Raw genomic sequence first — 25,720 nt, 5'->3', positions numbered from 1 at the left:
TGCATCATGGGAGATGTAGTGTGAATACGGCGAGAAAACGGCAGAAACACTTGCGTCTCTGAGTTTCATGGTTTTGTTCACTTGTTCCACGGTCTGATACCGGATTCTGTGGAAAGCTACACCGCTAAAGACGAGCTTTAGCTGGTGTTTTTGTTGGAACTGAGTGAGTTATGAGCTAAATTGGAACAAGGAAGTGAATACTTTAAACACTTCTGATTGGTCAGACTGATGACATGTGATTAAGCCTTCAAGAATGATTGGTGGAGTCGTGGAGACAGTAAAAGCTGCGGGACTTTTCAGAAAACAGTTATAGCTGCAGGTAAATCGCGGTGCCGTCATTCTTATCAAAATGTCTTTAATAGAATCAAATAAACACAAAGAAATAAGTATTTTATGATCGTTTATATTCCTAACTACTCAGTGTTTTATCAGGACCTGTTTGGATGAACAAAGAGCTGATTTCCTGGAGATGGTTAATGTTTTTAGATCAGTTAATGAGGGAAATTTTCCACGGCACACTTGACCATCTCCCACGGCACACTAGTGTGCCGCGGCACACTGGTTGAAAAACACTGTACTAGACAACTACTTTTTTTTATTACTTTACTGAATTTAAAAAATGTCTCCACTTAAAATAAGAAATTATTATTTTTTTTTTAAATAAAAAAGAAATCTTGGCAAAAATATTTTTAAGAAATTATAAATTTATTAGAATAAAGTGTTTTAAATCACAAGAAAAATTTAAATAAAGTTTTTATATATTTTATTTATATAGTTTTTAGTAAGATAAAAGAAAGGAACAAACAACAACATAAGAAAACAGTTGTAAAATCTATACTATTTAAACTAAAAAAGCAAAACGGAATGTCGTGAAGACCCTACAGGACTTTCTTCACTTTTGGGTTTCTTTTAGACGGATTCTTTTGTTCAATGTTTTAGGAATATATTCTCATTTCTGTCTCTAACTACTTTTGCAAAAAAAAAAACATCAGTCTGTTTTGCTGTATTTTTAAATTTTATTTTGATGTGTAAGCATTTGCGTTTCGTGTTAAGGTGCTCTTGTTTGTCTGAACAGCTATCTGCCTAAAAAACAATGTGGTTATAAGCAGTGGCAGTGCTATTCTGAGAGGCATCATGGGCCAACCACCCCACATGACACCCCCCCATGGCACAAAAAAGTTGGGTGATACCTTTTTTGAACTGCAATTGAACTTTGAACTAAAACCAAAATGGAACATTTTAACATAATTTTTTTTATATATATTCATTATTATTTTGTAAATGCTCTCTAAAACTAAAAACAAAAACAAAAAACCTTAAATCTTCATCTCTGGAAATATTTCAGGTAATATTTGGTTAGATCTGATTTCTCATTGCTGAGATTACTTTGCCATTGATCCCAGAATGCAAGCTTTTCAGTATTAAGTTCTGTTTTATTTTGACAGAACCTTTCAGCTTTTATTTTAGTTTCCATCTATTTGTGCACAGTTTTTAAAAAAACAAAACAAAAGATTATATTAATAAATCATATATCAGCCAACGACAAAAGTAATTTGTCTCTGTTGGTCCCCGTGGCTCTGTGATACCCAACAGGAAACAGGAACAGGAAATGTGCACAGGCTTTCGGATAGTGAGACACACTGTACACAGTCAGAGCTGAGCAAACCGGAGAAGAAATCCAGCAGCTGGTTGGGTTTGTTTTGGCCTGAGGCTGACCAGTCAAGAGCCTACCAAGACCCAGACAAATTTCCTGCTTGATAACAAGCAAATTCTGTCACAGTAAGCAACAGAACTTTGGGAAGACTGGCTTGCAAAGAGTCTTCAGAGGGACGGTGAGAAGAAATCCACAATAACATGAAGTCTTTTGTGCTCAGACCCTATAATTTAAGTAGTGCTGATCATAGAATCAAGGGTTTCAATGACGCAACAAAAGGTCACACAACTGAACACATTGATTTGATCCAAAACCAACATGGAGGAGAATCTGATTGTTCTCCTGAATTGTATAACATTTTTCTAATTTGTACTGTGACAAAAATAAATAAAGGTCCTCTAATTTTATTGCAATTTTTATTTTTACCCTCCTCAGACTAATGCGGGACAGCAAGTCTTCAATGTCGGCCACAGAAAAATAGAAATACCGCTGAAAGCGCCCGTCATTCAGACGACAGTAGATGGTGAACCTCACCGTACCGGGAGAATCTCAGAATGATCTCATAAACACAGACATGGAGACTTGTTAACTGACACCTTTAGAAATAAAAAAATAAATAAACCTGATCTCTCAACATCATACGGGTGTTCCATGCATTGCAAATGAGATATACAGTCAATGCTTCCATGTAGAGTTGAGGAGGAAAACTTTGAACTGTAGCTCCTCCCACACACGACCAGAGTGTCTAGTTTATGAACACATTTCTTGTCGGAAGATGAAAATTCACCATGCAAATTGCGGTGAACATACTGTACCATTAGGAGGAGTCCATATTTATCCAACAGTGTTCAAAATAAAGTTGAGCCCTGGATGTCCCTGTAAACTCAAGATTTCCCTTCTGATGCGATGAACTTTGGATGTCCAGTGCTAGTAAAGAAAAATAATCTGCTCAGAGTGGTAAAGATAAATGTTGGAAAACTGAACTGAGCTCGAGGGGGAGACCCAGGTGCAGAGAAAAGACAAAACAATCACTGATGCAACAAAGGTTTCAGACCAAAGCAAAAAAATTCACAACAGTCAGACACTTGACCTGAAATGAATACCACATGGGTCACAAGTTTATGGAAACTAAGACAAAGTTTACAGTGTGGTAAGTTTCAGTAGGGATAGAATTACTCACATTCCCTTCATGATGTCAGGTTTTGATGGAAAGCTTGGCAGAGCTCATTTATATAAAAATTCAACCAGGGTTCAATGGGATGTTAATTGTATTCAACTCAGGTTGATAGTATGTAAACAGCCGAAATGGAAAATAGGAAAGAATCTACATTGAAAAGACACAGATGGCTGACTTCTATACCAGGAAGGAAAATCTGTGAAAACAATTATTCCTCCTCTTTAGATTGGCTGCTTTATTTTAAATTCATCCTGACAAGAGTACTTTTTACCCATTATGTGGCACTTTTGTTGTTGTCCAGAGCAGGCTGGCAATGTGTAAATGAGAATATTATTTAATTTCCATGCATCTAGTGTACTTTATTTAAAAAACTCTTGAAATAAAAATATGAATCTACATAGATGGCTTTTGATTAGCCCTTGTGCTATCTTAGATGACCCCACCCTTACATTGACGTGTTCTTCCTACCATGAAAAAGGTGGATAAAGGTGGAAAGATTTCATGTAATCCATGGACACCAGTGATGTTCACAAATCATTGAAGAAAAAAGGTTCAGCGCACTGTCTAGTGGGTCTAGATGACTCAACTCCCAATGTTAAAGTGCCTAGGATAGCACAAGGGTTATACATGCAATGATTATACATACAGTGAAGTACTGTTCAAATGATTTATCCTTTCTGTTTAAATGATTACGTACGGTAAGATGTACTTGTGAAATAAAATTGAGATTTGGTTTAAAAGATCTACATCCACTTTTGGAAACAGTTTTTGGGCCAATGGCAGGATACCAGTGTTTATTTCCGAATGGTTTAATAATTTAGTGGCTGACAGATCATACACAGATTTTTATCTTTAGGTATACAGAGGGAAGATGGCATTTGAAATGCTGTAAACTGTAAGTTTTCTGGGTAAAAATTCACTGTTATTTAGAATTTTTTTTGGACTGCACAGTGCAAAGATAAAGTTTTCTGTTAAATTAAGTTTTCTAATAAATTATTATGAATTATTACAATTAATTATAAATAAGGGAGCCGGTTTAGCTCGTGCTGGTTTGTGGCGTCTTCCGTCCGTGAAACCAGGGTTCAAATCCAGGCTGCTCCCTGTTCCCTTCTCTACTTCTGTGCCGGTCCCAAGCCTGGTTGCGTCAGGAAGGGCATCCGGCGTAAAACATTGCCAAGTTTACCATGCGACTTGTTCACTGTGGCAACCCCTGATGGCAAAAGCCGAAAGAGAAAGAAGATTACAATTAATTGTAAATAATTCTGCAAACATAAAAAATATACAGTTCTTGTGTGCTGGTTGATATAATACAGTGTTATAGTAGTGGCAGGTAGAAGAGGAGCCAACTACAGAGAGTTCAGCACCAGCTTACCACAGTCATTGCGAATGACTGAATGAGGGGAAGTGGAGCGTTGGTTTGCACTGGAACCTTTTGAAGTCAAACTTTCAGCTCGGTGGCAGTTGCCATCCTGGCTGACGTCACTGAATCTTTTTTTTCTGGACATAAAAAAAGAAAAAAAAGGAAACAAGCCTTAAAATTAGAACTTGCCCAGTAATGTCAGTCTGAAGCAGCATACCACTGTTTGAACACAACATAACCTAGAGTTACAGTATGTTCTTTCAAAATTATCCCCAGATATTGAATTTAACCACCGAGGCTAAATAGGTTTTGAAACCAGAGTGTGTTTTTTTAGTGTTGTAATGTTTGGCTATTTTACATTGAAATTAATGACTTAAGACTTTTTTGTGATTACTAAGTGACAATTTTGTTTTCAAATGAGCTTCAAACAGATTTTTTAACCTGGATTATTTGTTACAACTGTAATATGGACAAGATAAAGAGGAACTGGAACAAAAGGGATCATGAAGAGGAGACTTACCTTTTTTATGTTTGCTGTTGATCCACCTGAATGCTGACCTTCTCCACAAAGTCTCCAGTTTTTTATTTTATTTATTTTTTCTTGCACAATTAGACAAAAATTTTTTTTTCTTCCAGCTGCTTCTACTCACAGATGTTTAGCCTGAAAAGAACAACTTGTAAGAGCTAATACAAGTTATTAACATGCTTGAGTTCTCCATCTTAAACTGCCTGATCCTCCAACTGCTCAATACACAGTTATGTTTGTGATATTTTGGGTTGCATTAGTAACGACTTAAAATCACGATCTAAGCTGTTCTCAAGTTAATTTTCACGGATGTTAACTCTTAAGCTATGTACTCACTCGCCTTGGTAACATGTGCTCGAGTGACAGCTTTAACTGAAAAAGTAAATTGATTCTTTATTTATCCCACAGTGGGGAAATTCTTCTCTGCATTTTGACCCATGCCCTGGGGGGGAGCGGTGAGCTGCAGACTAGCCGCACTCTGGGGGGAGACAGCTGGCTGGGGAGAGCGGGGATCGATCTGCCAACCCTTCAGTTTCTGGACGACCTGCTCCACCGCCTGAGCAAAAATGCCTGTAAACCCGCATTTTGGGATTCCGCGTTAAAAACTCTCATGTACATGCATCGCAGCGCAATTATTTAGAGTCCTTTTGCAGGCTTTTCAAACAGAGCGGGCTTTCATTGAATGTGCGTTAAGTTGCCTGGTAGTTGTATTTGTTAGTGACGTTTGGATAGTGTCCTTTTCAAAGTGCAGAAGGACCAACTGGTTGAAAAGTGATTCTGAAAGATAAATGAATAATTGTGGTTTGTGCCCGGCTGGAATTATACGACACAGGGCCTCTCATATATCAGAATAGAGCTGTGAAAGAAAAACCCCTAAGCAAGATTCGCAAGATTTGTACCGCTTCGCATTTTGCACCAAGCCTCTTCTAACTGTAGGTGGTGGACATGCGCTAGTGAGCAGTAGGAAAAAAAATAAGAGGAAGCCTCTAGCTCCCACTTCCTGCTTGTCCATTGTGAACACGGTATAACAAAAGCACATTAATGAAACCACGTATAGCACGTTTTTTTAATATAGCATGAGTCAGCATATTATGTGAAAATGTATTACCCCTCAGGTGTTCCCTTCATTAAATTACACATAACTTTGATATTTTTTTTAATCATTTTACTCATTTATCTGTGATAGAAAACACGTTTTGTGGGCCTTTAAAGTTTTAAGCTCTTGGTGTGGTAGATTAAAATAGCAACATCCAAGTCTAAATATTCATGGTATCTTCTGGATTTTTTTTTTTTTTTTTAGTCCTGCAGATACTGTGTTGGCAGCAACATTGGTTTCAAAGATCTCACTCACTCAGAACAAAAAATAGAATTAAAAAAGAAGGCTTAACTGCTTTCCATTTTAAAGAAAAATGGTACCTACTTTTTGGGATTTGATCAAATGCTTTACAAAAATATTTAATTACTTTATGTTAATCAAAACATTGAGAGGAGTAGAAATAAGGCACACACAGGCTGGTAAAAATCTCCCATCAAATCCTTTGTGTCCCTGTTCTTCATCAGAAACATCAAGGGCTTTCTGTCTAAAATGATGGGAAACTTGGTCCTCCCAGCATGACCTGCTCCTGGGACAACTTGGGAAAGCCTAGTGTTGCGCAGGGATGACGGAGACGAGGGGCAAAAATAAGGGGACTCCCAGTAAAGAGCAAGAAGAATGCTCCGAGGCCTTCTTTCATCTGTTGAAATCCGTCATCTGTGTGAATCACATGCCCCAGGAAAACTTGGGGTCTAGTGATAAGCCAGATCCAACACAAGCACTGATGTCATTATTGATGTAGCTTTGGCAAGAGCTGGTAAATGATGGATTGATTATTCATTTAACGTCACTGACCCAAAATCATATGGAGATTAAAGAGATAAACATGCCAGAAGCCAGAATGACCCAACTCAACTTTGAACATTTCTCTCTGAAGAAAGCCATGGTACTCACAAATTTAGTCTGAGAAACTTCTTGAACGTCACTTTTTACTTGTTTCAGTGAATTGTTGAACCCTCTCTAGGTTTAGCAGTTTCATTTACAGATGAATCTTTCTGTAAAGGCCACAAAAACATGAAAAACAAAACAAAGCTTTTCTATCTGACTCCTTCTTGAAACATTAGAACCCAAGAAAAAAAATTATGCAACAGTAGTATCATGTAGAGATCATGAGTGCAACAATGGTATTACTCGTGTCATTGTACTTTGTGGCACGGGTTTACTGGCAGGTAGTCACTTGAATGGACTCTAAAAGGATCAAGAAAGAAAATCTGTCATAAAAAATAATCCCACGTAACAATTTGCATATTCTTCATGAATGAATGGTACACTTCACCAGATGTCACAGCTGCACTCTGGATACAAACGCTGCAACGTGCTGACATCGCCTGTGCTTCCCAGGCAGCAAAAGCTCTTACCAAGAGCCAAAAGTGCAAGGATCAAGCCCTCAATCACCCATACAGTTTCAGAGAGCTTTTACCTCCGCTTTTGATAAGGATGTCTGTCAAAACTATTATTGACATAAAAAAAATCTGAGGAACATCGTGACATTTGGAAGTTGCCGTTTTACAACATGTCAGTGTTGTTCCAGTGATCCAAAGAAAACAGCTTACTGCATAAAGGATTTTTCTGTTGAGGAAATTAGTTCACAAGGCATCACCTGAAAATGTGGGAAATTCTACTTTATCTAGGCTAATACGTGTGCACTGATGCATTCAGGCACACAACAACCATCATGTCTCAGAACAGAGTACATTTTCATTAAAAAAAACAGTAGAATGGTTCGTTTGTGTATTGATATAAGCAACAAGAACACAACACTGCAAAAATGTACAATATGTGATGACATCCACTGTAGTGGACAAAAAAACATATTTTAAAGTCCAATTCCTCAAAAGATCAAGAACCCTGAGATGTTTTAGGCCACAGTTTGACGACATATTGATCAATTAAACAACTCAATGCAATTAAATGTAAAATTTAGACCTCAAATCAGAAGCAAAATGCTTTGAAACACACATCCCTTTTACACGTCTAAGTGTCTGTAATGTGTAAAAAGTCTGCTTGAAGAACGACTGAATGCCATTTAGGTGCAAAAGCAGCTTTTTTGGCTGCTAAATCCGCAAATGTCATCTCATTTTAAAATCTGATTGATTTTTGTGCAGTATGTTACTGGATTTAAAGACAAATCTGAGCTTGGCAAAATAACAATCAAACAGGTTTTCTTATCAAAATTACAGTCTTATAGGGTTAGTAATGCTATCCATGGATGGTCAAATCAAAATAATACACTATATTTTTAACTCTCAATACTTAACAAATTGGATTTTTTTTTTAAATAATTCCAATTGATATAAAGAAAAATAAAAAAATGTAAAAAATAAAATAGATGATTTAACAAAATGTTCTTGAGTTGGTCATTTGGATTTTGGCAGCTCACTCCTAAGTGCCAGTGGTAGTTTTTGTCATGAAGATCCAGCATAAAACGTTCTAACTGGTTCTAACTTTAGGTCCTGCTGGATTTTTCATGTTTACCTGCCTCCATAAGCTGACATCTAAACCTCTTGAGTAATGTCTGTGTGTGACCACAGCAGGGTCTCTGTCCAGTCTAGGCATCAAAGATAGCAGTAAATGTCTTATAGATGGGTGAGAATATCTGGCGGTAAAGGAATGTAACATGTCAAAAATAGATACACAGACGGAGGGACTTATTCCTGAAAATAACCTCCCGCTCCAACCTTACCTCCTTTGCTAATCCGTCAAGTTTTTCCCACACTCTGACCCAGCTTTACGGGAGCAGAGTTTTTTTTTAATCATGTATTTCTGCTGACATAATGTGTTGAAAGCCCTTTACAGCCCCTTGTGTAACAAGCCCTCCATTTTATTTTGACCAGAATTGTTCCTAAAGTGTTGCTGAATCCAAATGTCACTTTTTGACATACTTGTAGGGCTTTTAAAGCTTTTTTTCTTTCTGTAAGGGTTGAAAGGGGATCTTCTGAGCGGTCAAACAACTAGACTGGTATCCAGACAACAACGATGAGAACTATCTAGCCAGCTCTCTCTGCACAGCAATGTTTGTGGAAGGTGATGTTCTGTAAATACTGGACTGTAGCTCTGATTTAAAATAGTGTTACAGTACCAGTAAAAAGAATGCTGGAGATCAGTTCTTTCGAAAACCTATAACCTTCTTCTCCTCCAATTATTTTTAAGTAGTTATAAAAGCCTCTTCTTTGCCAAAAAAGTCTCAACAGAGTAGGAATTTAATTTTGAATCAAAAGCTCAGCTAATCTTTCATGAAAAGTTGTTTATTGACATGTTAGCTGTGTTTGTTGCTCCTTAGTCAAAAACCCTTAACTTGTGTCAGTGACAAAGAATAGATATTTTTCTTAACCATGTTTTTTTCTTCTCACTGTCAACAAACTATATTGTAAAGGTAGCAGGCTGTGTGAAACTCATAATATTTGCAGTGTAACTGTACATGTCGCTGATAAAACGTTTAACAGCTGTGTGTGAAACAAAGAAGTCTGCAGAGCTTGATGTTCGAGACTGGGCTTCTTACCAATGTAAACCAGTCCTGAAATGTCACCATTTCTTTTTGCTCATCTGCCAAGAAAACTACTGATGACCCTGGAGACTGAAAACTCCTCATAACAGAGTTTCAGAAAGTCCCACCACCCAATTAAACTAAAGTTTGTTCAATTAATTAGGAAGGTGAGCGGAATTGGTCAACTAACATCCCTAATTTACTGTGAAAAAATGTCATTGAAACTTCTCAAAGACTCCATGGGATCGCCCACACTTCATCTGAGGATTACAGACATACTGTATGGTGGGGAATTTCTGTGTTCCTACCTCTTTTCATTGAGTTTGTGATTAAACTGAGCATCCTATGTGGCTATTCAGTTCACATTTTTTGTCTGATAAGTGGTTCAATTTGGGCTCCTCCATGAATCTTTTTTTTACCAGACATTTATTGTGGTCCTCAAGTCCAAATCACACCATCACAGTAAATATCATAATGATTATTAAAAAAGCAAAGTAATTAGTAAAAAAAATCCCCATTACATTTTAGAAATCAAAACAAAATTCCCAAAACGAAAATGTAAAAAAATAAATAATCTGAAAACAAAAATAATCTCTAAAGTCAAAATGAAAAATTGAAAAATGAATCAAAATAAGAAAACAGGAAAAGATAGGAATGATGGGACAATGCTGATCGGATGATGATGTTTAAATTTGAAGAAGATGGATAGCGGAAGGATGTTTTGCCCCAACTGTTGACTGAGCAATCATTGAACTTTTGCAGCAGCCGTGTCCAGAAGCTCAAAGACCTACGCTGATCATCTTTTGATATATTTTCAAAGTAGCCTTTTAATTACGATTATGCTGTTTTTTAGACATTTGCCTCTGAGTTGTGGGCTGGACTGTTGATGCAGAGTAACCCCATCCCCTCCCCATTATCCATCTGTTCTCCCGCTAGCTTACAGCCCCTCACACCCCCAACCTAACATTACCGGTGCAACTAAAATGGTGAGCAATACTGGAGTTATCCAGCCGTACAGCTTTGAGCCAGATGCTGTGGTATTCCTGTTCAAAACAGTCCACTGTTGCCTAAGAAATCTGCAAGAAATAAGGTTTGAAGTTTCAAATACCATCAAATTTATTGAGCAGTCGAAACTTATTCATAGATTCACATCCTCTACAAGTGAATGTTTTCCACAATATGACTTGAGAAGTTCAGGAGACAAATGCATAGAGCAGCTCACAGTTTTCAAACTAAATGAGAATCTTTTTTTTTTTTATTTATATGTCAACAACTATAACCTGCTCTCCACTCAGAAACTCTATCTGCATCAAGAGACAAGGAGTTGCTCTGAGAGAATATCTTAACTCAGACCCACTTTCAAGGTGTTTCCAGACTGCTCATGTGCTCTGGCAAACTCTCCACCGCTCTCATAAGACAAACAACTCTGCTTTGATTTCACACATATTAGCACGTGCGGTGATCACTTAAAGGGGAAAGTTGGAAATGACAGAAACTTTTTTTCTCCTGCACACAGATTACAGCCCACACGTGCAAGTGAAAGTTGCAGCTGCCTTTGAGTGCTTATCCTGGGAAGAGGAGATAAGTCTTCCTGCAGTGGGAAAGACCCAGACTTTTGTATGGAAATATGGAGAAAACATTCAAGTGGTAGATCTGAATTACAGGTGGCTGTAGGGATTTAGCAGGAGGTTGGTGTATGACATGGATATCGGGCCAGGAGTTGAGAGCATTAAATCAAACCTTTTCTCACACTTGACCCTTGTCCCAATGTTGATGCACAGCACAACAAATTTGGAAACCTATTTGTTCATATAAGGGAGGGGAGTTAAAAATGACCGTCAACATTATTGAAATGACAGAAAAGGTTGGCCAATCTTAAATTTATGTTTAATGCCTATATAAGCTTGAAATATGAGCAGACAGTCAGGTACAGGCTGGACCTTTGCTGATATAAGACAAAGTGTTGGGCACAGTGAATCACATGTGAAAAATGTAGTTAACCTGAAGACGTTGGTTTCTCAAGTGATCTGATTTATTTTCAACCATCTGTTAACATGCTGCCCATCTCCCTGCTGTAACAATGAGCCAGGAGAGGTGCACAGCTGAGCAATGGTCCGCAGTATTGGTAGTGATTGCTTGAAGCCCCACTCTGATCATTTTTTAAATCTATTTTCAAAGCGTTCCCAGTGGTCTTTTAATTTCCGTATGATGATGCCGTTTTTCGGCAAAAAAAAAAAAAAAAAACCTGTGTCATTTCCTTGGACAAAGTTTCTGCAGAGAGGCAGGAGTTTATAAGAATCTGCCTCCCATCCACACCTGGGAGGAACAAGAATTTGCCTCTCAGGTGTGGGGAGTAATTTTTCCCTCATTTCCCATCATCCCTTTGTTTACACTCTCTTCAACCTAACATTAGTGGTGCAACAAGTGACATCAGAGCTATCCATTCATACTATTTTGAGCCAGATACCAACTCGGACAAGGAAAATAAAACGTACATGGATCTAGTCGCCTACAAGTGGACATATCAGAAGGGAGCAGAGCAGGGAGCGTGTGGCTTGCCCCAGTAGCTTCTATATCAAAGCCACAGACCTTTTGAAATGGCATTTATTCTGTCTGCTTCTGACTCACCACATTTTTTAGTAAATAAACACTTACAAAACGCAGTTTTAATCTTAATTTTCTTTATATATGTCCTCTATCATGGGAAAATGTTACAAGGAAATGTTAAAAACACCAAAAACACAATTTTCAGTGGAGTCTGTCTTTAAATGATATGAACAAATAGCCATCTAGAAGAAATGACTTGCTGATTTGCCCAGGTTAGTGTTCTCCGCACACATACTGAACAGATCCAGGCTGACCTATTTGCTAACAATTTTCTGAAACACACGAAAATGTAACAGCAGTCTTTGCACATGATGCCTGGCTGAAATGTACAAGCACCAATTATTTGATTCCTGGTCATTCAGCATGTAGAGCATTACAAAGCTTAAGTCTGTATCTTTCTTGCTTTCCCTTTTGCTCTGCTCTGCACCTCATTCCTTCTGCTGAACTGGCATCAACACCACGTTTCAGGAGGCCTCCGGAGAGGGGCGAAAACACTGGGGAAACTTGGAACAATGTATTGTATGTAAATAAATGCTCTATCTAAAAAAGAATGCCTTTCAAAACATTCTCGAGCCCTTTCGGAGAAGCATGTGCCCCAAATAATGCCATAATTACTTCAGTGATAATATGATAATAATGCTGCAGCCTCCTTGGAAGTCACTGGGTTCACAGTGTGGAAACAAAGAACAACACTCTGAGACTGGAGGAGTATCATCTGGGGCCTTGAGGAAACTGCATGTGAAGATTTTGTGAGTGTACATATAGTTTATTGTATGCTGTGCTGCTTCCAATGTTTCCACAATGAATTTGAACTTTTCTCACCATTGTCTAGCCTTGAGTAAAAATTCTGATGTTGACTGGAAACTGTTTGAAATGCAAAGCTTTAATTGCTATTTAGTTATATTAATTTTGCTGGTTGCCAACTTCATAAAAGTACGCAAATTTAAAAAAGTCCCACTCCAATCATATTCGAGGTATTTAAAAAGCGCAGTTTGCAGTGGTCTTTTAATTACAATTATGCCATTTTTAGCCTGAATGATGAAAACTTGTGTCGTTTTCCTGGACACAATTTCTGCAGAGCGGCAGGAGTTCATCAGAAATTTGTCTCTGAATTGTGGACGGAACTGTTGGCATGGAGTAAGCCTCCACAAATTTCCCATCATCCCTTTGTTTACACTCTCTCTGCTCTGCAAGTGGATGCATCTGAATGGAGCGGAGCAGGGTGCTTGTAGCCAGCCAGCTGTAGCACTTACACCACTGCTATAGGCTTTTTCCACTAGTATTTCTTAGTCTGCTCCTGATACAAAACAATTTGAATTAAAAAATACTCAGAAATGTTATTTTAAGCTTCATTTTCTTTATATGCAATGGGGCATAAAAGCATTTAGTCAGTCACCAATTATGCTGGTTCTCCTACCTAAAAAGATGAGAGAGGCTTGTGATTTTGATCACGGGTAAACCTCAATTATGACAGACAAAATGAGAAAAAAATCCAGAAAAAAATCACATTGTCTGATTTTTTTAAGAATTTATTTGTAAATGATGGTGTAAAATAAGTATTTGGTCAACAATACTGGTTGGCAATGACACTAGTCAAACATTTTCTATTCACAAGGTTTTCAGAAACTGTTGCTGGCATTTTAGCCTTTTCGTCCATGCAGATCTCCTCTAGAGCAGTGTTGTTTTGGGGCTGTTGCTGGGCAACACAGATTTTCAATTCCTTCCAAATATTTTCTATGGGGTTAAGATTTGGAGACTGGCTAGGCCACTCCAGGACCTTGAAATGCTTCTTACAATCCCACTCCTTTATTAACCATCATGCTGAAAGACCCAGCCACATTTCATCTTCTATGTCCTTGCTGATGGAAGGTTTTCACTCAAAATCTGATGATACATGGTCTCATTCATTCTTTTCTTTACAAGGATCAGTCAACCTGATCCCTCTGCTGAAGAACAGCCCCAAAGCATGATGTTTCCACCCCCATGCTTTACAGAAGGTATAGTTTTCTTTGGATGCAACTCAGCATTCTTTCTCCTCCTTACACGCCAAGTAGAGTTCTTAAAAAAAAGTTCTATTTTGGTTTCATCTGACCATAGGACATTCTCCCAATCCTCTTCCGGATCATCCAAATGCTCTCTAGCAAACTTTAGATAGGTCTCGCACATTTACTGGCTTAAGCAGGGCGACAAGTCGGATTAGAGTCCCTGGCGGCATAGTGAGTTACTGATGGTAGAATTGTTACTTTGGTCCCAGGTCTCTGCAGGTCATTCACTAGGTCCCCCTGTGTAGTTCTGGGAGTTTTAACTAACATTCTTGTGATCATTTAGACCCCACAGGGTGAGATCTTGTAGGGAACCCCAGATGGAGGGATATTACCATTTCCATTTGCTAATAATTGCCCCCACAGTTGATTTCTTCACACCAAGCTGCTTACCTATTGAAGATTCAGTCCTTCCAGCCTGATGCAGGTCAACATTTTGGTTTCTGGTGTCCTTAGACAGCTCTTTGGTATTGGTCATAGTGGAGTTTGAAGTGTGAGTGCTTGAGGTTGTGGACAGGTGTCTTTTACATAGATGACCAGTTCAAACAGGTGCCATAAATAAAGGAAATGAGTGGAGGACAGATGATTCTCTTACAAAAGAAGTTACAGGTCTGTGAGAGCCAGAAATCGTGCTTACAGGTGACTAAATACTTATTTTTCACCCTTGTTTTCAAATAAAGTCTTTAAAAATCAAACACTGGTAATCTCTGGATTTTTTTTCTCATTTTGTCTCTTATAGTTGAGGTTTACCTGATGAAAATTACAGGCCTCTCTCATCTTTTGAAGTGGGAAACCGTGCACAATTGGTGGCTGATTAAATACTCTATACTCTATTATGAGAAAAAATCCACAAGAACATGTAAAAATCCAGATACATGATTTTCATTGGAGTGGGTCTTTAATCTGAATCTCTGGCTTATGCTTAGCAGCCCAATCTGCCAGAGGAGAGAAGTTGAAAGACTAAAGAAATGATTGTGAGTGGTCTCAAAAGACAACAAAGGTAAACAAAAGATGCATTGATTAGAAAATGAAAGTAATTTGGAGGTGATCAGATCAACACTTCCAGTCTATCGGTGGAGGATTTCTTCCTTTGCCAAACATTGACTGCAGTGCTGCGTTAAGTCTGGAAAGTAAAAATGTTAAACTGTTTTTTCATGATTTACACCCTCACCATGACCACTTTCTATCCCCACGAAGTCCCCAATAAACAGTAAGGAAGTGCAGCAGTGTGAAGCAGGGGCTTAAATGTATTGAGAGAGTGAAACGGAGGAGAAAATCTTTGCTCTGCACCACTCTTGAGTGATATATCCCCTGCTGCAGCTCCAGTGCCTGAAAATTCCATCACTTTCAAAGAGATTTTTGGAAAAGCACCAGTTGTCTGCTGCAGGAAAAGGGGTAGACAAAGAGGAGAGAGTAAGGAAAAGAAGGAGAGAAAGTGCTCCTGCGTCACAAAGTTTTAATTTGTTCACCAGCTGCCAATAAAAATGATGACCTGCAGGAGAATTTTTGTCTTCATTGGCTCCCTACCCTGGCAAGCTGGAGCCACACTTTGAACAAGTGTTATCTTTACTGTAGTGAATGCGACAAAAGATAACTTGTGCTGATCTTTCACCTTTCACCCAAGTTAATCTCATGAAAAATACGCAAGATCATGGTGATGTTAAATTACACAATTCAGAGCCCCTTTTTTGTATCAACTTATCACAAACATGCAGCACAAAACAAACAAAAAACTGCTTTTAAAGATTTTTATGACTGTTTATCACACTGAGAGTTTAATATTTCATTTTTAGAGGACTAGATTTGCAACAAGTTAATGCAAAAAGGACGAAGAGACGCAGCGCATCCAAAGGATGTCTCAGGTGTCAAACTGCTGTGCGTCCACCTCTGAGGCAAGGGCGCTTCCTGCTCCATCCACTGCAGTATATAAAGCCGCAACACTGGACTTCTGAAGCACTCACACAGTTTCCAAAGCGCAAAAGCCCCACACTCTCGCAGCGCCCCCTCTCTGCTCGATCCACTGCGCAGACTCGAGAGGTGATACGGCAACGTAGCCTGGAGGTACCGCCACGCCAGACGAGGTAAGAGACAGAACGCAGATGCAATGTAGCGGATTTTATTTGTGTAGTTTTGCAACAAAAGAGAAGCTTGTGTTCACATGTCTGGATTGTGAATCCACGCTCCTGTCGCCTGAATTTTGTCTGATTTCAATTTCACGTTTTTATTCTCAGAACCCTCAAAAACTCGGGATATTCCACCTACAGTTTCCTAATAAAAAATAAAAACAACAACAAGAAAAAACATGAAGCACCAGTTATTTGCTTTAGATCTGATACTTGTGTGCCTGTCATGCGGAGCAAGTGCACTGGACACAAGCGTTCCTGCTGCGCCACAGTCCTCTCCGCCGGCCAATTTCACCGGTCCGGGCGCAGAGCGCATCAATGGAGCCACGAGTCTCTCCAAAACCAGGAGGCGGCGTTACATCAGCCAAAACGACATGCTCGCCATTCTTGATTATCACAACAAAGTCAGAGGCAAAGTCTTTCCACCTGCCTCCAACATGGAGTACATGGTAGGTGAAAGCTTCCAATAAATCTATTTTATTATTTGCAAGTGAGGCAAGCAATGCATGATGTGATTGTATTAAAAGGTGCAAAACAATAATTGTGGAACAAATGTAATGTCAGGTGGGACACTCAAACAACAATAAAATTAACCTTATTTTGCAGAATTTTCTTCTAAAGTAAATTTTTATTGCAATAGACAGCATAAATATAGCTGACAAATTGCTTCTCCCTTCTCAAATAAATATGTTCTGAGTTCTTCAGATCCTTGTAGTTAAACTTGTCAGAGTTAATTGCCTTTGCAAACTGGTAGAAAGCTTGGAACTTGCCCCAGATGTTACAAAATATCATAACTGCCAGTGTGTCAGTAATAAAATGCTTTGATGATGCTGTTATTGCATATTGAATATTTTCTGTCACACTGAAGGACATAAAGACAAGTTGTTGTAAATGTAATGTGAATGAAGTAAGCTGGAAGTCTCTCCCGTGTTGAGATCATTTTCATTGGCTTTAACTGGGCTGTCAACTCACATTCTGGGTCTACTTAACAACTTTGATGATGTATCGCTTATGTAATTGCTTTTCTGAGTGTACTCTGTCAATCTGTGTTTAGGTTTGGGACGAGACGTTAGCAAAGACAGCTGAGGACTGGGCTCATGCCTGTCTGTGGGAGCACGGGCCGTCTCACCTCCTCAGGTTCTTGGGTCAAAACCTCTCTGTCAGGACAGGACGGTGAGTGACCCCTGACACCCTTCCCACTTCCCAACATCTGCTGCTCCTCTCAGGGATGACTCTCTCTCAACCATGGTGGTTGCTTCATTGGAGCCCCCTTCTTCTTTCCCCTAAAAGTTTCAGCACTGTGACCCGGGAACTGCTTCAGGAATGCTCCTGTGACCTTTTTATATAAACAAAACTGCCGCTTGCAGCCATGACCCTTGAGGGCTAAGGTCTATCCCTTTAGTGCTTCTTGACTTTCCATTTAGAAACAAGATTATTTGCAGTGTTTCCTTTAAATTTTAACAAGGAACAATCCAAGACTTAAAAAAAAACAAAAAAACGATTTCTCATTGTTTCTGTGTTTTTGCCAAAGACACTTCATAACTTCCTCAGAAAATAATGTGAAATGTGGACAACTGAGTGTCAGGGATACAAAAAAGAAAAGATTTTTTTTAAATTGTGCTTTATTAGTGTTAAATGTTTTGGCTTTAATGCTGGTCTACTGTCCACAGCTATCGATCCATTCTTCAGCTAGTGAAGCCCTGGTATGACGAGGTAAAAGATTACTCATTTCCTTACCCTCGTGACTGCAACCCTCGATGTCCGCTCAGGTGCTATGGACCGATGTGCACTCACTACACACAGGTGAGCAGCTTAAACTCTGTAGGATCGTCAAACTGCCACAACAGTGAAATTACACTGTATCTGTTCTGTTTTCTAGATGGTGTGGGCAACATCTAACAAAGTGGGCTGTGCGATTCACACGTGTTACAACATGAACGTATGGGGCTCTGTGTGGAAGCGGGCGACTTATTTAGTCTGCAATTACTCACCCAAGTAAGTACTGACCTGAGAATTTGCTGTGTTCGTCAATAAGCTGATCTGGTGCTCATTTCAGGCTTCAGAGAGGCCATTTTTAATTCTCATGAACTTGCTAACATGATGACGATCCCATGACGAAACACCTAATCCCGATCCAGCCCACCCTGTTGTGTGCTGAGTTATGTAATACCCCCCATGTCGATGGTGAGTTCACTTAGCCCCATACAAGGCTTTGAAGCTCTTCTACATTACTGTAGTAAAAGGCTTGTGACTCACTTGTGACCTTTAATCCAATTGGTTTGAAATGCACCGTATGCAAGTGTAACAGGCGCAGGACATTCATGACCTACTTTAGCCTGCTAACTTGAGTTGTGGCCTGCATTCTCCAAGAGGTGAGGTTGCAAGTTTAGATTCAGCTCTGCCTTTTATTATAGAAGGTCCAGTTAATCCAGTGTCTGATCTGCACATCAGTTGTGTCTGACACATCCATGCTCATTGTTTTTTCCCCACTCTAAAAGTAATCTCATATAAAAACCTAAACTGACCAAGATTTAGTATGTTCTCAAGTATTTTTCTCGATGTGTTTTTTTCTCGAACCGTTCAAAGTGTTCTGGGTAATTTGTCCAAGCCATTGACTGTATATGTCTATGCCGTATATGTCTATTTTGTGTAGCCCGCTTTCAAGTGGTAGGGTTGTGTACTTCCAATAAGCTCATCTCTGATTGTGAGGTTGGTTGCCATAGAAATGTTGACTCGGACAGGCTTGGACCGCTCGTTGCTTACTGACGATTTCTGGATTTCAATATGGTGGTGTCCATATTGCAAAATAAAAAAAAGCGACTGAATTTGGTTGGAGCCAGAAGTAAGTTATTTCTTTATGGGTGACGTCCCACATATTCGGTCCAGTTCTCATGTACAGTCAATGGTTTCACTAAAAATCAGACAATGAGACTAAACTCCTATCATTTAAAAAAAAAACATAATCCTCATGCATCCTGGTGTCCAAGTTCACATCAGAACAGGCATTTCTGTGGTAACTCCCACATGAATTCACAGAAAATGTTGCTGTCTTCCAGGGGTAACTGGATCGGAGAGGCTCCCTACAAAGTCGGTGTGCCGTGTTCCGCCTGCCCTCCCAGTTATGGGGGCTCATGCAGCAATAACATGTGCTTCCCAGCCCTCAAGACAAACTACCTGCACTGGTTTAAATAAATACAGGTTCCCCTCAACTTAAGCTGACGACCTACACTACCACAGAGACACTATTTTAACCAAGTAAGGATTTGCACAACAGTTTTGGACTATGCTTTGTTGTATATATTGGCTTATTTAAAGAGATAAACATACATTTGAAGGCATCATATAAGTTGATCAAATGTAAATATTTTGTGTATTAATTTGGAGCATTTTTTTATTGCAAAATCTAAAAAGTTGCTGAGTTTTTTGATCGCATATTTATATAAATCATGGGTCTTTTGAAGGTGCGTTCTGCACGCGGTGCTGCATTTGTTCTTTTTTGACAATGTGGTTATTTAGGACATTACTCTAGGTCTGGTACAGCTCCTCATACAAGCTCACTTTGGTGCTATGAGCATCACACCTTCATGCTGTGTGCTCTTACTTTAAAAGAATGTTGGGATCAAAGAGGATCAAAAAGACCAAAGCTTTTCACCTCAAAGGAAAACACACACTGACACTGTCAATGGCATCATTGCTTTTTCTTTTTTTGCTCACAGTGAGTTTCAAGATTCATACTTTAAGCTGAACTTGAATGAAAGACAAGTTTTGTCTGATTTACTAAACTGTCGCTATTGCTAGACAGGAAAAGAAGATGCAATCTGTGAATAAATCAGTCCCCTCTGTTCATGCAGTCTGAAGCAAATGAAAGAAGAGAAAATAACACTTCACATTTAAGTGAAAACACCAGATAAGAGCCAGAAGAAAGAGTTTCAACCTGGTGTCAATCACTGCTGCCACAGTTGCCCTGGTTACTAACACAGACTCATCTGTTGCGCCAAACTTCAGGTTCACAGCTGAAGCCCAGCTGCCTGAGTTGTATTTATTCAAATGACTTTCTTAAAGAACCACTGGTTTTTGTTAATATTAATAACCCTATTAATACTCTGACCCATCTTCGGAACTCTTGTGGTGCTAGAAAGCAGCAAAAACCTTCAGTTGCAATGTTTCAGTTTTGCCTTTTGTTTACAAGGAAATGAGTTGCATTGTTTTCATGTACCACTTTCTTTAAGTAGACAGGCGTTTTCTTCTGCAAAAATACAACTGCTTCCTTTGAAGAGAGATGCAGGACATTCAATGATTATGATTATCTTTATGCTAACAGACTGAAGACATGTAAGCTGTTTCGAAGAAGGTTGGGCATTGACCCGTTACATGGTAGATCATGTTACATCTTTCCAACTGTTACCTCTGGACACTAAAGCCAAGGCTATGTATGCCATTGTAAAGAATTTTGCACCTTTTTGATAATACAAAACCTGGATAAACCACCATTCACCTGCATTTTCAATAGACGTGTTTTTAATCAGAAATTTGACCAAATTCTGGATACATTTATCAACAGTTATTCATTGAAGTTACTAAAAGTCATAGCCATTATGAGTCAATAAATTAAATTTTTTTTAAGAATTGATGTTTTTAACAATAACATCTTGATTTTTTGTTATAATCTGCACTAAAACGTTTGTGTACTACAGAAAACACATTTTTTGGCATTTCATGTAATTATGCTTCACAGACATTAAATCTGACCCATATCTATTTTGAAATCATAGTGAAAAACGTATATTGGTATGCCGATGTATTGGTATTCTACATACTGTTATATATTTTTTTATAACTTTTATTTTTTTGAGATCATTATTTTAGTTCTTTTGGAATAAGGCACTTCAGTGCACCTTAATTGTTTGTAAATTTCTAAAATATCAAGAAATTATGTTATCTTTTTTGTATATGTAGATATCAATACATTGATTATGTCAAAGTGAGTAAAATGTAAATTATTCATTTTTTTACATATTTAAATCATATTCCTTTTGTAGCAAGAGTGCAGCATTATAAAGCATATTCCACAAGAGAACCGAAATGCAAAAAAAGGAAGTAAAGTTGTTTTCAGCACTGATGGTATTTAAATCAACTATGATGTATTTATGTCCTGAACTGTGTTTTACCTTTGTATTTGTAATAAAATGTTCTACTTTGATTGTTATTTATTGTCTTATATTTGGTCAAACTGAAGGTTTTTCTAATATTAGGATTCATAGTTGGCTGATATTAGCCAGCTTAAAGAAGCACATGTTTGTATGGCTATTGTAGTAGTCCATACTTCCTATGGCTTGGTCCTTTAAATCTGCCAAAAGATTAGATAGTATTCTTTTTTTTAACCTGGAAACTGGAAGAGAAAAGCTTTTTTTTCCTTATTTTATATTTCAACAGTAATGGAAGTAGCTATAGCATTTGCTCAAAATTGTGAATGTTTTTATCTGGAAGTAAAAAAAAACTAACATTTAGCACCTCACCAAAATCAGATTAGGAGAACATTTTTCTATTTTAAATTCCCACAATTTTTAAGTAATTGTGTACTTTTTTCTAAGCTGAGTATACTGAAAATGTGTTCAGTTTCACACACAAAAAGTTGTTTTAAGTTTGGATGCAGCACATCAATCTGGCAGACTTTTCTCAAGACTGAAACTGGTGGACACAAGACTTTAGTGCAGGAGACCAGACATGATGGCAGGGTCTCAAAGATTTTGATAAACAAACTAAGAAAAACTGGGAATCACGGTAGAAATAAACAGAACAGCCATGCAGATGACCTGACAAGAGAGGACTGAAAAACTAGACACTTAAATAGACTGAGGATAATTAACTGAAATGGAGACAGCTGTGGGTAATCAACAAAGAAAAGCAGGCGAGACTGTGACATTGAGAAAAACTAGAAAAGAACATTACATGAAACCAGATACACAACTAAAACCAACCCAAAGGGCAAATTTCTCACATACAATCATTTCGTTACCATGGCAACAATCACTAATTACCCAACAGGTGAAATAAAACCCACTTGACACATGCAGAAGTGTCAATTGCACCTTCTTGCATTCATCCATAAAAATAATTTTTTTAATTTCCTGCATTGATTCTTTTACCTTTACCATTTTGTATCTTTTCAACCAACTCAACAAAACTTCATCCAGTCATCTTTCACACAAACTCCTCCATCATCTCATTCTGCCTTCCGCCTCACCTCTCCCCTAGTCAAATGATAGAGGTTCTCCTCTTCATTATATTTCCTTCTTTTTTTCTTTCATTTAACCCTTGTGCTATCTTAGATGACCCCACCCTTACATTGACGTGTTATTCCTACCATGACAAAGGTGAATAAAGATGGAAAGATTTCATGTAATCCATTGACACCAGTGAAGATCACGAATCATTAAAGAAAAAAGCTTCAGCGCACTGTCTAGTGGGTCTAGATGACCCAACTCCCAATGTTAAAGTGCCTAGGATAGCACAAGGGTCACAGGCTGTTTCAAATGGAAGCAAATGTATTAAAACATACAGGAAACCTCTCAAATATTGTCATCAATATGGGTTGTGAAGAATCGTCAAATTATTGTTCACTCCACTAAATCTTTCAGCTTTTAAGTCATTTTCGAAAGTGTCGTACTTCAGGGAAGAATTTCTTGCCACGTTCACACTTTTTAATATTTCAACAACAACAGCCTTAAATCTATGTTTTAAATCAGAGAATAACTTGTTTCAGGACTAAGACGGTGTGTCAAAGGCAGCCATGAAAAATGGTGAAAAAGGCACATTTTTAACCTCCAGTTATTGCATTAATGAAAAAAAGTCTACTAGATAATGCTGTCAGCCAGAACCAACATCTTAAGCAAAGGTGATCCGTGGAAACGTTCATCTGAATGTGGACCACTTTTCCTAAAAGCACATTTGAATTATTGCTCTGTCAGATAAATAATACTGCTGAAACAGTTCAGCCTTTCTTAAGTGTGTAACTGATGAAATGTTTATTCATAAAGAACACTGAGACTTCAGAGGGACTAAGGCAGGTTGATAAATGACACTGTGCATGTGGATGACTGTATTTCCAAATGGCTGAGCAGTCTTCCAACCTCACCCGTAATGAGAAGTATTAGAAAGACATTGCACCTGTTTGAGTGGATATACCAATTAAATGAGTGAGCAAACATTTGTATATGGAAGGAGACCGGTGTGCTTTGAGGGGCTTTGTGATGTGAACAGCTGCAAAAAGACTCTTCTTTATTGTCTTTGTACTCCACAACCTCTCTGTCCTCCCTGACTTCCCAGACTGCTTGAAAAACTTGGCTTGGCATGGCCTTGAGGGGGATGCTGGGAAAGATTTCTTTCTAATTCTCAGATTTTTTTTTCTTGTTCTTATGTGCACTTTGGAAGTCTAGAATCTCGATTTTTTTTAGCCTTCCTTGGAGCATAGCCAAAGGAAATACACCTTCTGATTAAATAAAATTTAGGATTACGTTTGAAGGTTCAAAATACACATTAAAAAGAATTAAACCAAACTCCACATAGTGATTTTGCATTTGACCCCATAGAAAAGGTTCCCATCAAAGGACAGTAGTTTAAAGTAAAATTAGGTTAACTGAGAACTTTTAGTTGTCAACAAAGTTTGATGACAGTTTCTTGAAACGTGTTAGGATCTCTCTGAATGCTGGATGCACACACCCTAAAAGCCTTTTTACTTCTGTAAAACCATCAGCAGAGAGTTAACTGCATGGACTTGCAGCCTTTTTTCTCCTCCCATGCCTTTGCTTCAAACATGGAATAAAAAATAAGGTAAACAGATCATTTGTGGTGTCTCGGACTCTCAGCTGTCTATTTTGGTCTATAATGCTGTTTATTTTAGACGGTTTTGCCATAATATGTGGAGAAATGGGCCATTTCTCAGAGGCTGGATAGACATGTACTTTTTTGTGCTGGAAACCCACAAACAAGTCTTTTTTTTTGCAGTCATCCACAATAAAAAAAAAGCTGCCATTTCAGTTTTAACTGAATGGTGCAGCTTTTTTCTTTTCAAGTAACTTTTCCTTCTCACATGGTCTAGTAAACATAAATAAATCGTATTTGCCATATTTCAGTATAGATGTTGCGTGTCAGAACAAAAGGTCTAACCTGGTGTTATGTCATAAAGATAGTATAGCCTATAATTAGCTGCATCATCTAATCTTGTAGCATGCTGATGATCAAGGCTGTCAGACTTAAAACATTTATGAAATAAGTTTGTTTACAGAGAAAAATGTGAAATGTTGAATCAAAGAACACAAATTGAGATAAAGGTAGCCCAATATTGGCTCTCTGTATCCCACTGGAGTCTTTTTCTTGGACTAGTCCGTGTCAGTCTTGCAGGGAGTCCAGAAAATCTGTGTCCTTCAACTGCGTGACACAAGCCAAAATCAATGTCCTCTTGGGAAGTGCAGTGCTTGTGAAAGCACTGCTTAATCAGATGGGCTTCATTCTGTACCCTCCACTCTCAGGCTTTGATGCCATCCATGGACCATTTCCCTTCCACAGCTTGTTCTAGGTCAATTCCTTTCAATGCACACGAAGAACAAAATCCTTCCTCCTGCTATTATTTTCTTTTATCCAAGTTTATTAAAACTCTCTACATCAACTCTTAAAAATAAACAGCAGTTAAAGTTCATACAACTGATAATACAGGAGGAATCAGTCCTCTGTGAAACAACTAGGTCTGCAGTTAATTTTGTCTCATCCAAAGACCTTTCTGATTTTGTCTTCTCTGGATCAAAACCTAATACATTCAAGAACGGATTAGTGTCATTTCCACGGGTGACCTTTGTTTAAAATACACGTTTAACCCTGGATTGTACATAACTGATATTTTGGTTGCAAAAAGTTGTTGTTGGTACAGTCTATGAAAGGACAGTGACACCTGGTGGCTATGGAAAGTTCTAAAAGTTAGATGTCTACCATCAGGTAGGTGCAGCAGTTATTAGAGACCTAAAATGAAAAAACAAAACAACAAAAGAAACTGGGTTTGGTTAAGATGTAGATCACCTAAATGAAACAGCAAAATGTAGCGCAGACCTTTTGTACAGATGTTTAGTTAACTTTTAGTTTGATTAACTCACATGAGGGGGTGTTGATAGAGCACTGCATGTACAGTTATTATCAGTTATTAAAACTGCAGTATGTTGAAAATGAAGACATTTATGTGCAGAACTCCCATCCTATTTTTTTATTACAAAGCACAAAGTATAACAAAACTCATGGTTATTTCACTGAGCATATGAATGTAAACAATAAAATGAAAAACAGCCAAAAAAGTGTCAAATTTGTTAGTTGAAATCAATAAAAAAATTTAGGGGCTGATACTTGATACTTCTATTCAATAAAGAAATCTTAACTGCCCTTTAAAATTGTTGCTGTATTTCTTGTTAACATCATATTAATAATTAAAAAAAGGAGTAAAACAAAAGATCTGCCATGGAGATAGATTTAAAAACTGACTGGCTGGTTTGTACTTCAAACATGCAATATATACTTATTAAAATCTCAATTCTACTCACTTTGAGAGCAATCTCCTAAAATATTTTTATTTTTTTTAACTTGTCCTGTCCAACAGCTGTGCAGACAGATGAC

At 38.1% G+C, this 25,720-nt stretch overlaps 1 protein-coding gene across 1 annotated transcript; it reads left to right on the top strand.

Moving 5' to 3' along the window:
* The first annotated feature begins 15,883 nt into the window (after window positions 1–15,883).
* Window positions 15,884–21,272, top strand: pi15a (peptidase inhibitor 15a). Its single transcript, XM_004085157.5, has 6 exons — window positions 15,884–16,024; window positions 16,175–16,515; window positions 17,121–17,239; window positions 17,737–17,869; window positions 17,946–18,061; window positions 19,123–21,272. The coding sequence occupies exons 2-6, from the start codon at window positions 16,246–16,248 to the stop codon at window positions 19,256–19,258; spliced, it is 774 nt and encodes a 257-aa protein (XP_004085205.1). The 5' UTR covers window positions 15,884–16,024; window positions 16,175–16,245; the 3' UTR covers window positions 19,259–21,272.
* The last annotated feature ends 4,448 nt before the right edge of the window (window positions 21,273–25,720 follow it).

Source organism: Oryzias latipes, chromosome 20 (assembly GCF_053564925.1).
Source record: "Oryzias latipes strain Hd-rR chromosome 20, Olatipes_Hd-rR_3.1".
Classification (NCBI taxonomy): Eukaryota; Metazoa; Chordata; class Actinopteri; order Beloniformes; family Adrianichthyidae; genus Oryzias; species Oryzias latipes.
The sequence above is the reverse complement of the archived record's forward strand: the minus strand, read 5'-3'. Positions and strand labels throughout refer to the sequence as shown.